Source organism: Mastomys coucha, unplaced genomic scaffold (genome assembly GCF_008632895.1).
Source record: "Mastomys coucha isolate ucsf_1 unplaced genomic scaffold, UCSF_Mcou_1 pScaffold6, whole genome shotgun sequence".
NCBI lineage: Eukaryota > Metazoa > Chordata > Mammalia > Rodentia > Muridae > Mastomys > Mastomys coucha.
This window is the reverse complement of record NW_022196912.1, coordinates 95,585,049-95,601,497: the sequence shown is the minus strand read 5'-3', so window position 1 is coordinate 95,601,497 and position 16,449 is coordinate 95,585,049. Positions and strand designations below refer to the sequence as shown.

Genomic DNA, 16,449 nt, shown 5'->3' with positions numbered 1-16,449 from the left:
TAGACCAGGCTGGCCTCAAACTCAGAGATCCGCCTGCTTCTGCCTCCCAAGTGCTGGGATTAAAGGCGCGCGCCACTACCACCCTGCATGAGGAAACTTTTCTGATCTGTCTCCACGAAGTATGTAGGACCAGGGTCTTGTCCATGAATCACTCTCCCTCCCAGAGCCCAGAAAAGCCAGAAGAGCCAGGACTCAGTTACTAGGGAGACTGAGAGGCTGTCCAGTGTGTGTCTACCTCATACTTCCCCAGCTGTGCAAACATGGGTGGGGGGGACACAGACAGGGGGGTCGGAGGGACCCACCTGCCAAAGGCCTTCCCGATGGCGGAGGGCCGGGCCTCATAATAGTACTGCTTGTACTCATCCATCCATACCTCCGCCGTCCGTTTTGTATTCCTAAGAGGAGAGAAAGGGCAAAACCAAGTCATCAGACAGGGGAACAGTCAAAGTGGCTCAGTGTGAGTTCTTACAGCTTTTAAGTGTGGTGCTGAGGGCTTAACCCACAGCCCCATGTCTGCCAGGCAGGCACTCTGCCACTGAGCTCAAACGGCAGACCTCTTTTCCTTTTATTGCGATTTGGTCTCAATAAGCTAACCAGGCTGATCTTGAACTCACTCTGTAGTCCTCGAAGGCCTTGAAACTTCAATCCTCCTGCCTTAGTCTCTGAAGTGGCTGGGACTACAGGCCTGTATTATCAAGCCTGGCTGTTTGCCAATTAACAATAAGAAGAGGAAGATGAGCCCCATCCATGCAGTAGAGAGCAACAAGAATCCCAGCTTTACAGGCAAAACAAATACTGGCTGGGGGTAAACTGAATCGGTTATGGTCTGTCCAGAGGGTGATCTGTCAGGACTCATGACAGGCTCTTCACTCGAAGGAATCTGTTCTATTGAAAGACCTGTTATGTGGACAAAAGGGACACATGCAAGAATGGTTGCCTAACAAAATACTGACAGTAAAATAAATGCTTTTCCGTGGGAAAATATTTCTATGCAATGGAGAGTGAGGCAGCCTTGGGAAAAAAAGATCATGGCTAGTGATGCTGATGAAGACGGACAGCTGTGATACAGTGCCAGAGAACCACACTGCTGGAAGAGCGCATGGCGACAACTTGCCAAGACAAACATACGGGTCTCTACACACAAACTACACATGAGAATGTATCGGAAGTCTAACATGGTAGACCAGCAACCTACTAAGAGCAGACAGTTCTACTTAAAGGTTTTAGTGCAAGAGCCGCTTCTGAAAAGCCAAATAGGCAAATGGGAGAGAGAATGAATGAAGATGGCTTTCCCTCTCTTCTTGATACCATGGAGAGTTATTATCACACATATGTTATGTAAATATCACCTGCATATAAAACCTGGTATAGCTTCTGCCTGGGTGCTTGCAGTGACTCTATGTGACTTGTACTATAAAAGTGGGGTGTAAGGGGGCTAGACAGATAACTTCTTGATGCTAAGGAGGCCTTGGGTTCAGTTTCCAGCACCCACATGGTAGTTCATAACTATTTGTAACTCCAGTTCCAAGAGATCTTGGCACCTTTATCTGGCCTCCTCAAGCATCAGGAATGCTCATAGCATCCATCCCTAAATACATCTTTTTTTAAAAAAAAAAAAATGGGGTGGGAGAAGTTAAACAAAACTTTAGATCATCTATTAGTTAGATGGGGAAAGCATTGGTCCAACCTCCATAAACCAGCATGGTTTACTAGGTGAGAGGAGATATGACTTTAGCAGGACAGCCCCCTCCCCCAACAACTCCATCAGGACCATGGGTCATGGGATGGTCTTCCAAGATACTGTTCACTCTCCTGTGAGACCAAGTGCCTTCTGTGGCTGAGAATATGCATGGTTAGGTACCAGGTCAAGTCAATGTGGGGGCACTGGCAGTCAATGCCAACAACTGAGGTTCAAGAATAAGGACAGCCATGTATTAGTCACTTGGCCATTTGTCAGAGACTTATGGAGAAAGGAATTTGAGACAAGAGAGACCTAGGGGCAATGCTCCAAGTTCAACCTCTACCCTCAGAAATACCCAGAGTGTCAGACCTGGGATGGCAAATGGAGAAACTGAGCCAGAAATAGAGGTTTGCAACCCAAAGGCGCATGCATGGTGAGTAATTAGCTGGGGGTGTCTAGAGTGAGGGGAATCCCATGCTTCCTCCACAGTGCTTCCCAGGGGAACCTACCTGATGTAAGTGAGAGCATTGCCCTCAGGGAAGTTGTAAGGATGCCGCTTCCTGAAGACGTGGCCCACTCGGCTGCAGGGCACAATCTCCAAGCTGCCACCGCACATCCATACCCTGAAGGAGAGTTCTGCAGGAGATGACAGTGTCAGAAGAAGAGGGATCCCTCCAGGTGAGGGTGGGAAGAAGGGACGGGGATAGATTTCTTTCTCTTTGGTGTCTCCTTGAAAGTACATTCGGGCGTGTGAGCTCTTGTGGTAGATAAAATGGGGTGTTTCCTTGCACAAGCTCACCCCATGCACAATACATACATGTCCATATACATCACACACATACACACCCCATACCTATACACCACTGCTATGTTTTGTACATTAGTGAGGTCACCTCATCTCAGTCCATATGGTCTTGCTTTGTCTGGTCTGGTACTTGCTATGCAGCCTATACTGTGAGCTGGCTTTAAAGTTTCAGCAATCTTCCTGCTTCAGCATGGGTACTAGGATTACCCTAGTGTGTTACTTTTTCTTGTTTTATTTGAGATTGGGGGGGGGTGGTCTATGTTGCTCAAGCTGGTTCTGAACTCCTGAACTCAAGTAATCCTCCTGTCTCACCTTCCCCAGTACTGAAATAAAGTGTACCCATCATTGATCCCAGTTCTGGGTTTTGTTTCTTTTGTTTTAAGTCTCTCCAAGATCACTGAACTACAAAGTTGCAAACATTGCAATACAAAGTTCATACTTTGTCTAGCAAGCCACACATCAGTTTTCTTTCTTTCTCTGACTTGTATGTGTTTGTGAGGTATGCATATGTTGTGCATCTGTGTGGGCATGGTAGTATATAGGTGTGGGTAGGAGTGTGTGTGTGTGTGTGTGTGTGTGTGTGTGTGTGTGAGTTCGTGCTCATGTGCATGGGTCCAGAGGTTAATGTCAGGAGTCCTCCCCCATTTGCTTTCTGAGTTACTCACTGAGGCAGGGGTTCTCATTGATATAGCTACACTGGCTCGGGAGATTCCATCTCCACATTACAAAGGCTGGCATTGCATGTGGGCCACCACAACCACTTGGCATTCCTGTGGGTTTTAGTGATTTGAACCCTGGTCCTCACAAATGCATGGCGAGAACTTTGAGCACTCCCTAGCCCAAGCCACACTTGAATGAAATTCTTTAGTTCATTTGGCAAATGTTAACTGAGCATCTCTTGTGTGTTGTGCACTGTTCTAGATTCTCGTGGGGGGCAAAATTCATAAGAGTGGGAAACAAAAACTACAAGTCAACAAGATTATGTGAAGAACATGTAGCATATGGGGAGTAATGTAGCGAAGGAGAAAACGCAGGAGCTGAGAAGGGCATGGAGTTGGGGGTGTGGGGCTACTTTTTTTTTTTTTTTTTTTTGGTTTTTCAAGACAGGGTTTCTCTATGTAGCTCTGGCTGTCCTGGAACTCACTCTGTAGACCAGGCTGGCCTTGAACACAGAAATCTGCCTGCCTCTGCCTCCCAAGTGCCGGGATTAAAGGCGTGCGCCACCACTGCCCAGCAGAGCTACATTTTTAATTAGGGTTACTAAAGAGTTTTTCTTTTATTATTTTATTTTGTATGTGTATGAGTGTTTTGTCTGCATGTATGTCTGTGTGCCAGATGCATGCCTGATGCTGGAAGAGTCTAGGAGATAGTGTCGGATCCCCTGGAACTGGAGTTACAGACCATGAGCTACCATGTGGGTGCTGGGAATCAAACCCTGGTCCTCTGGAAGAGTAGTCAGTGTTCTTAACCACTGAACCATCTCTCTGGGCCTTGATTTGAAAATTTTTTCAAGTGAAAGGGGGACATTCGCAAGATCTGAAACAGGTCATGGAACTCTCAAGGGAAGGATTTTCCAGAGGGGCACAAACCCAGAGGGACAAGCATAGCCTGTGAGTTCTGGACAACTAAGGCCTGCTGAGTAAGGTGGGGCCTGAGAAATGGGAGAGGAGGGTAGAGTGTATGCATGGGTTTCCATGAAGAACCTAAGAGCCAGCAACAGAGCTCTGGTTGTCACTGGGAAGGACATGATAGTCCTTGCAGAGTTTGAACAGAGGAAGGAACTCTAAGGTGAAACCCAAACCTTCTAAAGGTCTTGAAGGTCTAAACCTTCAAGGTTTGGGCATCTGCCAGCCCCACTCCTGGTGGCCTCCAGTTTGTAGATGTCTCAGGGGACACAGGAACATGGTTGAGTTTGGGTGGTTCCTGTCTTTCAACAAAGGAATAAAATAAAAAGCTCAAAGCCATCAGAGACACAAGTCTCAGGGCTCAAAACTGGCCCAGCATCTGACCCTCTGAGGGCCACAGCCAGCCTAGACACTTCTTTGAATTTCTTCTGAGGGACAGAAGCCTGGCCAGAACCTCTCTCAGCTCTGCCTTTCAAGTTCCTCAGCCTGGGAGCCCTTGCCTCGGGCAGAGTTTGAAGTGAGCTATTTGATCATTCGCAGGATTCTCTGTCAGTTCCCAGCCTGTTTAAAAAAAAAAAAAAAAAAAACACAGAGAAAAGAGAGAGAGGTCTGCATACAGGAAGGCTAGGCCTTTCCCAGCCTGCTGGGCCTGTCTCGCTTCACAGTAAAACTATTTTGCCATAGCTGCCTTCAGGCTGAGACCGGACACAAAGCAGGTCACTGGGACTCCAGACACAAGAAATGGGGTACTGATGCAAGGGTCACAGTGCCCCAGCTCACAGAATTTACTCTCGTGAGTACTGCCTAGACACTTGGAGAGTGATCGGAGGGGAGAAAATCCTAGGCCTGTTTCCACTTGGTTAGTTGGGCGCTCAGTGCACCTGTTTCCCCGGGTGCAGCAGGGGAGGACAAGGCACATGCCTTAACCTCACACAGGCCTTGAGAATACCTCACTACCCCTCAGGGGCTCAACAACTGTCACACATGGCACCTTCTGACTGAACTCAGGAAGGCATTAGGACCATTACCTGTGTCCTAATGTCACTTGGGTGGGAGACCACTAGCCATGCCCACTACTCCAGAAACCTGGCCAGGTGGAAAAGGAGACTGTGAGAGGAGCTTTGAGATGAAGACCAAACACCTACCCTTGCTCCTGAGAACCCCGAGAGAGCTCTCTGCCTCGCCTGGTTTCTCTGGGAGGCTCCTGTTTAGACTGCCCGAGCCCTAGTGCTTCCTTCCATTGGCATCCAGGTGCAGCCAGTAGGAGGCAGCAGCAGACAGAGATTGGTGAGGGGCAACACCTCCACACCCCCCATGAGAACACAGTGCTTGCTTCCCCATCTTTCAGACCTGTGAACGGCTGGCAACAGCTCCCTGCGGCCACAGTGCCACCCAAACTGTGCTGGCTACTCTTCATATCTGGCCCATATTGTAAATGAATCCTCATGCACACTCAGGCAGGGAGCCGCATCTGTGTGTGTGTGTGTGTGTGTGTGTTGGGCCTGATATACACAGTTTCATGCCTATTTTACCACAACCCCAGGAAGCAGGGTTCTTTCTTTGCTTTGCTGTTTCTTTTGTTTGTTTCTTTTTGTTTTGTTTTGTTTTGTTTTGTTTTGTTTTTCCCAAGGGAATAAACTGCGGTTACCCAAGTTCACAGCTTCTCCCAGTGACCCAGACCAGATAGGCTGGAGCTACTTCCTCTCTTGTTCTGTTCCATCTCCCTCTTGTTGTCCCAGGAAGCCCAGGAGGTCCCCCCCTCATGGTTCTGATGGTCTCACACACAGTGATAATGGTCATAGCTTCATTCACTACTCAAAACAAGCTCTGGAGGAAACCAGGTCCCAAAGAGGCTTAATTCGCTCCAAATCAGACTGAAGAAGCTGAACTAGAACTTGTACCCAGGCCTTTGACTCCATATTACACATGATCATCATGCACCATTGTCTATCCCCCTACCCCTTCTGGTAGAGAAACAGCCATAGTTAAGCTGTGTTTAGACATTATTGTTCCTATACACAGGTCTAGCCATTTGGCCCCAAGTTCCCCTGGACACCTAAACTTCTTTGTCTAACTGAACAGATCACTCTCTGTGCCTGTTTTTTAATCAGGAAAATGGAGACAATTACCTCAGAGGGCCCTTATGATGATTAAATGACTTAAAACAATGTCATATCTTTAAGCCCAGGGCCTGATGTATAGACTGACTGCTCTAGCTGAACTTCAGTACTGCTCTTGTGTTTTCAGTATTATTCAGTGATTGACTCACCAAAATTCTCTCCTCCCCAAATGTCCATCTGGGCATCATACTTTCCCAAGTGGTTAAACCAGGACTTGTCAATCACGAAGATTCCTCCAGCTATCACAGGTGTCCTGGGGGATACAGAGCATGAAGGTGAAACTGTGAAATGTGGAAACCAGGAGCCTCTCTTCTGGCTCCAAGTCCCTTCCTGCAGAGTTGCTGAGGCCTGGCCAGCTCTCAGGGTCTTACAACTGCACCCATGGTCTTAGTCCTCTCTGTTCTTACAGGCAGGTCTGAGGGCTCAGACAGAGTCAGCACCCAGGCCGGACACCCTTGAGGGCCCTAGTGATGATACACCTTCCAAAGAGCCTCCCAGGCCTCTGATGCAGGAAGGAAGGCTCCCCTGAAGGACACAGCAGGCTGACCTGATAGGTTTAGTGGGGTCTGTCCGGGTCATCTTCTGCTCCAGCGGGATCTGCTCCCACTTAAAATGCAGACTCCAGTCGAATCCTACAGGCAAAGCAGAGTGAGAGTGGGCTCGGGAAGAGCCCCCTGAGGGCTTTGGATTTTCTTCTCCACCCTTTAGTCTCTTCCGATCAGAGTGGGATGCAGAAGCTATTGTTCCATACTGACACTGAAACATGTGCCTACCTCACACTCTGCCAGCCCACTGAGAAGATGAATGCTACAAAGTATATTTTGCAAAGTGGGAAAAACAAGATGAGGTATCCATATTATAGCAAGGTTAGTCAACAAAACTCCCTGATCAGTTGCTTTTTAAACCAAGGATTGGAATGAAGACTATGATCCATATGGACATCTGGGAAAGAGGAATTCCGGACATGGGCAACAGCAAGTGGGTACTGGTTTGAATGAGAATGACTTCTATAGGTGTACTATCTGAACATGGTCCCCAGATGAAATTTTTCTGGGAGGATTAGGAGCTGTGGCCTTGCTAGAGGAAGTATGCCCCTAAGGGTGGGCTTGGAGGTTTTTTGTTTTGGTTTTGGTTTTGGTTTTTCGAGACAGGGTTTCTCTGTATAGCCCTGGCTGTCCTGGAACTCACTCTGTAGACCAGGCTGGCCTCGAACTCAGAAATCCACCTGCCTCTGCTTTCCAAGTGCTGGGATTAAAGGTGTGTGCCACCACTGCCCGGCCCGGCTTTGAGGTTTTAAAAGCCCATGCTAGGCTCAGTTCGTTCTCTCTGCCTCTTGCTTTTGGATCATCTGTAAGCTCTCAGCTACTGCTCCAGCACCATGCATGCCTGCCTGCCGCCATGCTTCCCACTGTGATGGTTATGAACTCATCCTCCGGAACCACGAGCTCCAAATAAATGCTTCCTTTTATAAGATGCCTTGGTCATGGTGTTTTGTCACAGCAATAGGAAAGTAACTAAGACGAAGGCCCTGAGATGACTTCTCAGAGGAGAGATGGCTGGCTGCCCTTAGCTACAAGGTCTAACTCTTGGTTGGGTCCACTTAGGGGGTAACCAAGCCCTAGAGAAAATCTATTCCCCATGCCCACCTGCTCCCACTCACAGACTCTCTAGAGCAGCAATATCCAACAGAACTTTCTGTATGACATATATGTTTTATATCTATGTGGCTCCCTGGGGTCACCGGAACCCTGTGTGGCTGCCAAAACCTAATATGGGTTAAGCACTTGAAATGTAGCCAGGACAAGTAAGGAATTTAATTGTAAATCTTATTTAATATTAATTAATTTAAAGAGCCACACGTGGCTACTGTCATCTGAGTTAGGCAGCTCAATGCCAGGATCCTGGGTTGTCAAAAAGCACAATAAAAGCAAACTCAAGCCACATATACTATCCAAAGGAGACCAGGAAAGTCTAGGCAGTGGCTCTCAACTTTCCTAATGCTGTGACCCTTTAATATAGTTCCACCTATTGTGGTGACCCCTTCCCCACTATAAAATGGTTTTATTGCTACTTCATAACTGTAATTTTGCTGTTGTTACAAATTATAAGGTTAAACATCTGATGTTCAGGATTCTGATATGCTCGACCCACAGGTTGAGCAGCGCTGGGATAGAGCAACTGCTCAGCAGTTCTGAGCATTTGAGGCTTGTCAGAGAAGCCAGGTTCCATTTCCAGTGTGAACGATGTGGTTCACGACCATCTCTAACTCCAGTTTCAGGGGATGCCCTCTTCTGACCTCTGTGGACATTGCATGCACATAGTACATATACATACATGTAAAATATAAATAAATGAATTAATATTTTTTTAAAAACCAGCCCAGGAGTTACATGAAAACAACATGAAGTTAATTTGAATAAAACAGTCTTAATACAGTCTTATCCAAGACATTTCCACATGCAGTCAATGCAAAACGTCAATGAGATGGTTTACATCTGTCCACGCTAGAATCCTAACCACTGCTGTGGGTTTTATAAATTTAATGGGCCATAGCAAATCTGACTAGATGCTTTTCAAGGCTCAGCAGCAGATGTGGTGAGCGGCTGCTGTTGATGGCCTCTGGGGTGTGTATTAAGAATTCAGGAGAGGCCACGGGCTCCTGTTCTCCCTGTCCAGACAACGTCTTCTCTCCAGAAGACTCCCCCTAGGCCTTTGACCAAGCTCTCTGGCCCAGCATCACTGGGGAGGAGCGTGCGTGCGGTGATGAGGGGAAGGGATGATTGACGAGCTGGCCCCACCTCTGACTGTGTGTGAAGCACTGGCAACCCCAGGCTCTCCTCCCTCCTCATCTTCTCCTAGGAAGGATTGGCAGAGTGAGACTGGGAGAGCACTTGAACCAGGGCTTTAGCCTACTTTTGCCTGCCTCTCTTCAAGCCCAGAGGCCCTTTCTGAGGAGCAGGACCCACCTCCTCGAAGATCTGCAGATGCTGCAAGGTAGGCAAAATTGTCCAGGCTGATGACATCGATGATGGGGCTCACCACACGGGTGTGGTCCTAGGAGAGGAGGATGGGAAGGTGTGAGGTCAGGAGCTGCCTGCTCTGCAGAGGGACCCCAGGAACATGGGCTGCCACAGTCTCCTCAGGTTCCTGGAAGACCCTACGCTGGACTAGATTGCCACACACACCCATCTCCAGGTACAGCGCTACTCTTCCCTCTCTTCCTCTCATGTCCTTTTGAGTTCTCCTGCTCTGTGATGCCCTCTCTGACTGCTGCAGAATGCCTTCCTCTCACCATGATGGTCTAGACCATCCTGGAGCAGCGACTCAGCTGCTGCACAGGCTGCCTCTCCTGCTGAAGCCCTGAGCTGTTTTGTGCTCTGCTATCTATCTCTCTACGTTGAGTTGAGTCTCCTCAAATGGGCACCAACAGGGCAGGGCCAGGGACTCTAGGGCTCTGTTTTAAAGTCAGTCACCTCCCAGAATACAAATCCAACTTCAAGCCTTCCTGAATTTTGGAGTGGGGGTAAGTCATGTTGTATACTCCGGGAAATCCTAATCACAGTTGGAAGGCTCTTTTAACACTCTATCAAGGGGCACAGCCTAGAGCCTCTTTCCCTCACCTCCACTCTGCTTTCAATTCTAATACCCTCTCATCTGGGCCAGATATGATAGCACACACTTGGTTACTCAAGCAAGGAAGGCAGAGGCAGGAGGATGGTGTATTCAAGGCCAACCTGGGCCACACAGCAAGACAACAATGACAAAGTCACTCTAAAATTTTTTCTTTACATCTATTTTTACCTACCTACCTATTTATGTGTATGCACGAGCCTGTCACAGCATGTGTGTATGCTAAATTCCGCTCTCCTCATCTACCATGTGGGTCCCAGGAATCGAAGTCAAGCCCTCAGGCTCAGTGGCAAGCACCTTTACTCTGGCTCCCAAGCTGCTCTGTGCATAATTAGAAACTGGCTCAGGTATTCATAGCCTGGACGATGGCTGACCAGGGAAGCCACTGTACCTTTCCTGTGTCCCCTAAGGAACCAACCTCTCCCTGTCCACAAACCCTTCTGTTGAAATGGAATTCATATGCTAGAACATTGATAATTTGTCTTTAAAACTACAATTTAGAGACTATCTGTATTCACACAGAAGTCTAACAATCACCACCCAATTCTAGAACACTTTATCACCCCCTCCCTCAAAAACAAAACAAAAATTACCCTACTTTCTTTTTTTTTGTTTGTTTTTTCGAGACAAGGTTTCTCTGTGTAGCCCTGGCTGTCCTGGAACTCACTCTGTAGACCAGGCTGGCTTCGAACTCAGAAATCCACCTGTCTCTGCCTCCCAAGTGCTGGGATTAAAGGCGTGCGCCACCACCGCCCAGCGCCTACTTTCTATTTCTATGCATTTTCCAACTTTGGACCTGTCCTACTGATGGGATCATATAATATATGGCCTTCTTGACTATCTTTCTTTCATCTCAAGGGTTTTCAAAGATGATACACATTGTAACCAATATCAATACTTTGTTTTCCTGGCTGTATAATAGTCTAGTACATGGATATACCACAGCCTCTTAGCTACTTTACCAATGGCCCTGAACACATGTGTAGTTTTTGTGTGGAAATAGTTCTTACTGTTTTGTTTTGTTTTTCGAGACAGGGTTTCTCTGTATATCCCTGGTTGTCCTGGTACTTACTTTGTAGACCAGGCTGGCCTCAAACTCAGAAATCTGCCTGCCTCTGCCTCCCAAGTGCTGGGATTAAAGGCATGCGCCACCACTGCCCAACTAGTTCTTACTTTTATTTCCCCAGGGTCTATATCTAGCAGGGGAACTGCTGGGTCATATGGGTAGTTCTATTTCAGCTTCTGGGAACTCGTCAGACTGTCCTCCAAAGTCTCTGCTTTGTTTGCCACTACCATCAGCAATGTGTAAGGGTTCCCTTCCCATGTGTGTGCACCCTGACAACACTTGTTATTGTCCTTTTGATTTTGGCCATCCTTGTAGATGTGAGGTATGATCACATTTCCCAAATGATGAACCCATGAGCTATTTTTATTTGTGTGTGGCCATTTGTAAACCTTCTTTAAACAAATGCTCATTCAAATTCATTGTCTGTTTTTAAAACTTGGGCTGTTTTTCTTCTTTCTTTGTTTTCCTTTCTTCCTTCTCTTTCCCCTCTCCTTCCTCCTCCCTCTTCTTCCACTCTTCCTTTCACCATGTAATCCAGGCTGGTCTGGACTCAGACATGTTCCTCCTGCCAATGTTAGGATTATAGGCACATGTTCCACACCCAGGCAGGGCTACCTGCCCTCTTAGGGTTCAGTTGTAACGACCTCATCCTTTTCTGTCAGCCCATCCTGATGAACAGCAGACACATGGCAGGAGCCTCCTGCTCCCTCCTCTCCTTTCTTGGGAAATTCCAGTCTGCCCTGCTTCCATCAGGCTTTCCAGCCTGACCACAAATTCCCCCAGCCCAGGATCCTGTGCACTCATTACAGTATGAGCTTCTTGGCTCACCAAACTCCCATACAGTGTGATTCTCATCCCCCAGCAGGGACAAACATGACAATCATATTCATGTTTCAGGAGAGACAGCTGGATGGGTGGGGTCTCTGAGGGGAAGCAGACCTTGAGGCCACCCGCAATGCCAGCCCAGCTCTGCAGATAAAAAGGCTGCAAGCACCGAGGGCATCTCCTGAAGGGGTCCAGCTTCCACAGACAGGGGGCTCACCTCCATCACTCGCTGCAGCATTGGCTGCAGCCACTCCACATTCACCTCACAATGACTATCCAGAAAAGTGAGAACTGTGGCTCCTGCCACATCTGCCCCACGAACCCGGGACCGGATCAGTCCTGCAAAGGGAAAGGAAGGGGCTGAGTCACCACCCTATCAGTGTCCCCCAAAGTCCCAGGATCCTTACTGGTTCAGGGGCTGAGATCTCTGAGCTACTGTGGCTAGCTAGCCTCCTGTTTCTTTTCTCCCTCCCTGTCTCCCTCACCTTCATAGTCACCCAGGGTCACTCAATGCTCTAGATGCAGACGGCCTATCAAGCTGAGTGAGTGACAGACTAGATGATGAAACCTATCCCTTCGAGAATCTTCATAGCTCTTTCCAGCTGTATAGCCAGATGTGACAGGGAGAGAATCATCTTGACTGAGCAGGGTTTGGACTTGTATGCCAGCTATTCACTCACCTTGAGTGTGTTGTTTAATCTCTCTGAGACTCACTCGCTTTCCTTCCTTCCTTCCTTCCTTTCTTCCTTTGTTCCTTCCTTCTTTCCTTCCTTTCTCTCCCTTCTTTCCTTCCTTCCTTCATTTCTTCCTTCCTTCCTTCTTTCCTTCTTTCCTCCCTCCCTCCCTCTTTCCCTTCCTTCCTTCCTTCTCTCTTCTATCCCTTCCTCCTTTCCTTTCTTCCTTCCCACCCTTCTTCCTTTCTTTTCTTTCTACAGTTCTGGGGATCAGACACAAGGCCTTGTACATGCTAGACAAATGGTCTTCCACTGAGCTACATCCCCACCCCTAAGCCTCAGTTTATGTCTTACTTATAAGATTAGAAGTCATCATAATCCAGCCTGTCAACAGTAGAGCAAGGAGAGAGCCTAGTACCAGAGGACCACATGCATTAGGTTCTTCTGCCTCCTCTCTTCATTTCCTAGTGGTTTCACTAACTGGCTTCGTCATCTCATTCTGCTGAGGGCTGGTGTCGGGGAGCTATCTGTCAGGATAGCAGAGGCCTAGCTAGTTCTGCCCAGGCCAGAGAAACCACCCACGTCCTGTGAGCTGTGGGAAGGGAAGGGCCCCCATGCTGAGACCTCTGGATATAGGTCACTTTCTGGAGACACTTCCCTGGCCACACCCTTGCTCATCACTCTGCCTCTAACTGGCCATCAGTCCAAAAAGGCCTAAGTCTTACCTTTCTTCTTAAAGGAACAGAGAAAGCACATGACCAAACATTTTCAACCACGGTTGGCAAAACCCTAGGACAACACATTCCCAAGCCTGATAGCTTCTATTGTTTAGTGGCTGGAGAGACATTTCTCTTCAGCCTCTTCCATGACAGTCTAAAGATTTCACTCTCTGATATCCTTATGGCTTAAATGGCCTTTCTTATATAATATCTGTTAGATATTTCTCTCACTCTAAAAGCTTCCTGGCTCCCTGCTATCAGCTTTATCGAGTCTTTCAAGGTCTGCTTTCACCTCAGACCACTCAGTCTACTGCCCCTGCTGGCCAGGTCAGGATTCTCACAGGGAGAATAATACATAGAGAGAGACTAAAAGACTGGCCTTTGAGTGTGTCTCCAAGGCCGGAATCCTGGATCCTCCATTCACTACCTTTGAAAAATTACAGAACCTTTTGACACTTTGGTTCTCTGTGGGCAGAATGGGAGCAATGGCTGTCACGCCTAAGGATAAGAATGTTAGCAGAGCCAATGTCTACCACAGCCCTCCAGGGAGAGGGGCTACTGGCACCAATGTCTACCTGTCAGATCCTGCCTTGGACTGCAGTGTGCTTGGCCTGCCATGCCCTCCCTTGTTCTCCATCACCCATGTCTTGAGATTCCTGCTACTCCTCTCTATATTGAGGCCTATTGCTCCCCCCATTGAGGCCCAGTCTGCCATAAAAGTCCCTCCTGCTCACCCTACTCCCTCTCCTCCATCACCAAACTAATCACAGAAACATAATTTAACTGTGGTGAGGGTCATTCTGACCCCCCTGGGTACATATTAAGCATTCCTAGAACAGGAACTATGCTTGGTACTTCTCTTGTGTCCTGTAGGCTGGACACCACACTGCGCTATCACTGATGCTCCAACACACTCCTTGATTGGTCACATCTTTCTCCCTCCCTCCTGTTTTCTCAGGACTTTCCATCACAAGACTCTTGTTCATCCTTATAGCAACCCTGTAAGGCAGAAGAATGCCAGCACTGTCCCATTTCTCAGAAGAGAGAAGCAAGGCAGGCCCAAGAGTCTTAGGGTAATAATACAGTAGAAGACCACTATGACACAGACCCAGAGCTCACCTTCCCGCTTGTCATTGCGAAGGCACTTGACCTTGGGGATCCTGGTCAGAAGCAAACAGTCTTCAGCTGAGGGCAGAGGGAAGGAAGGCAAGCTCATTTAGATATGGGCTTCGGATCATACTGTCTGTCATGGCTGAGCCAGGTGAGGACCATTAGTGTCTATGAACCCAACTCTAGCCCAGGAGGCACCAGAGAGTACCTGGAATATTGAAAGGGGCTCTTTTATGTCATGTGTGTGTGTATGTGTGTATCTGTCTGTCTGTGTGTCTGTCTGTCTGTCTATCTGAGTACACTTGCTCATGTATGTAGGCATGGAGGCCAGAGGTCAACCTCAGGTGTCTTTCTCTTTCTTCTTTACCTCTTTGCCTCTTTTTCCGAGACAGGCTCGCTGTCTCTCTGATTTTGGAGCTCATAGTTTTGGTTAGACTGCCTGGCCAGTGAGGTAGCCACCATCCACCCCCCTCACTTCCCTGAGCACTGGCTGATGGATGCACCCTCTGGCACTTGGCTTTTTACATGCGTGCTGAATATCTAAGCTCAGTTCTTCATGTTTGTACAGCAAGCACCTTCTCTACCCAGGCATCTCCTCACCTCCTGGCTTCAGTTTGTTTGTTCGTTTGCTTTCATTTTTGTTTTTTAATGTCATTTCATGGGTGTATCATGTTAACAATGCCACTCTTGCCCTTTGTTGGGCCCCAGGATGGGAAATCATCCTAGAAAAGACCAACAACTGCTTGCTTGATGGAGGTCCGTGTGTGAGAACCAGGATGGCAGCAGAGAGCTCATCTCAGCAGCTGGGGGAGCAGCCAGGATGGGGCACAGAGAGGCACACAAAGGGAAGATGAATACTTACGATCCGAACTGAAGTCATCCACTAAGATGATCTCCTGGATCAAGCTGGCAGGAGTTCGGTTCAGAACGCTGGAGCAGCAGTGGGCACAGAAAACGAGCCTGTAGTCAGCCTCTCTTACACATCCCTGTAAAAGCCTCTCTTACAACAGAGGCTCCTGCCCACCCCCATGGCTGGGAGCCAGGCCTGTCTCTCTCTGGGAGAGGATACCCGGGCCTCATCACTCTAAGCACTGTCACTGCGTACTCCTTCCTGAGTTGCACTTGCATCTAAATGTGCTGTGGAGGTGAGATGTGTGCAGGAGGAGAATGTCTCTCTGATGGTTAGCAGGCACTTGCTGTGTTGATACCCAGCTTTATAAGGCCTCGTGCCTATCCCTGCTTCCCTCCACTCAGAGCCTGCTGCACATCTGCCTTCTTGGATTTGACCTTGGGTTTGACTTCTTGCTTTTGACTTCTTGGGTCTCCCAAAAGATTCACCAGGTCTAGCTTCTTCGAAGGACAAGACAGCCTCCCAGGGCTTGCTGGCTTCCCCAGTGTCTGCACACTATCCCTGGCAACAAGGTCCTGTCTAGTCAGAAGCTCCACAGGCCACCAGAGACCTCATGGGACAGAGCCACTGAGATGACAGCCCATAAGGGCTTACCTCTTCACTGTGCGCAGGAGTGTGGAGCGAGCCTCGTTGTGGAAGGTGATGATGACACTGGTGGCCGGCAGATCCGAGGAATAGGACAAGGATGGGCAACTGAGAAGAGGGCAGGGGGGTCAGAGGTGAGGGGGTCAAAGGCAAACAGTGTTGGCATGCCTAGGCCGCTAAGTGCTTTTCTATACTCACTTTGCTGTGCCCTGGAATAGCTCTGTAAGGAAGGAGGTACTCTCAAAGCTAGGATAAAGCCTGTCTCCCACAACATGATGCTCCATCCCACAAGGTCCCAGCATCCACTTGCTGCCTGGCCTGGGGTCTAGGAAGGAAACTGCAGATTGAGGAGTAGTCCTAAGCCTGGGGGTTCTTTGCCAAAGACCTAAAGTACCACCGCACACATGCACTGACTTTTAGGGTCTAAAGGTTTAGGGTCTATGTGTAGGCTCCAGGATACAGCCAGGAGCCAAATCGAAAGGCTGCTGCTGCTGGGGCAGACCCGTGGGATGAGGTGGTGGGGGAGAGAGAAAACCACCTTCCTTTTGCCTTCTCACATATCCTGATGCTTTTTCCTCCCTGTCTCCCAGCTCTGGTAGGATCTGGCCAGAAATTCCTCCCACTCTGCCTGCAGGGTGGGGGTGGAGGGACTTCCCTCCCACTCGCTATAGCACTAACCGTCCTGCAAGAGCTATCAGG

The 16,449-nt window shown here is 48.5% G+C and overlaps 1 protein-coding gene across 2 annotated transcripts in view; it reads right to left on the bottom strand.

Annotated features, from left to right (window-relative positions):
- The window catches only part of Galnt16 (polypeptide N-acetylgalactosaminyltransferase 16), an 83,113-nt gene that overhangs the window by 12,931 nt on the left and 53,733 nt on the right, over positions 1-16,449 (bottom strand). For both annotated transcript variants that reach the window (XM_031355740.1, XM_031355739.1), the window contains exons 3-11: positions 15,760-15,858; positions 15,118-15,185; positions 14,265-14,330; positions 11,970-12,091; positions 9,198-9,285; positions 6,779-6,863; positions 6,381-6,484; positions 2,191-2,317; positions 303-395 (exon numbers count right to left, since the gene is read on the bottom strand). In XM_031355740.1, coding sequence (XP_031211600.1) covers positions 303-395; positions 2,191-2,317; positions 6,381-6,484; positions 6,779-6,863; positions 9,198-9,285; positions 11,970-12,091; positions 14,265-14,330; positions 15,118-15,185; positions 15,760-15,858 — 852 coding nt within the window. The remainder of the gene's footprint in view (positions 1-302; positions 396-2,190; positions 2,318-6,380; positions 6,485-6,778; positions 6,864-9,197; positions 9,286-11,969; positions 12,092-14,264; positions 14,331-15,117; positions 15,186-15,759; positions 15,859-16,449) is intronic.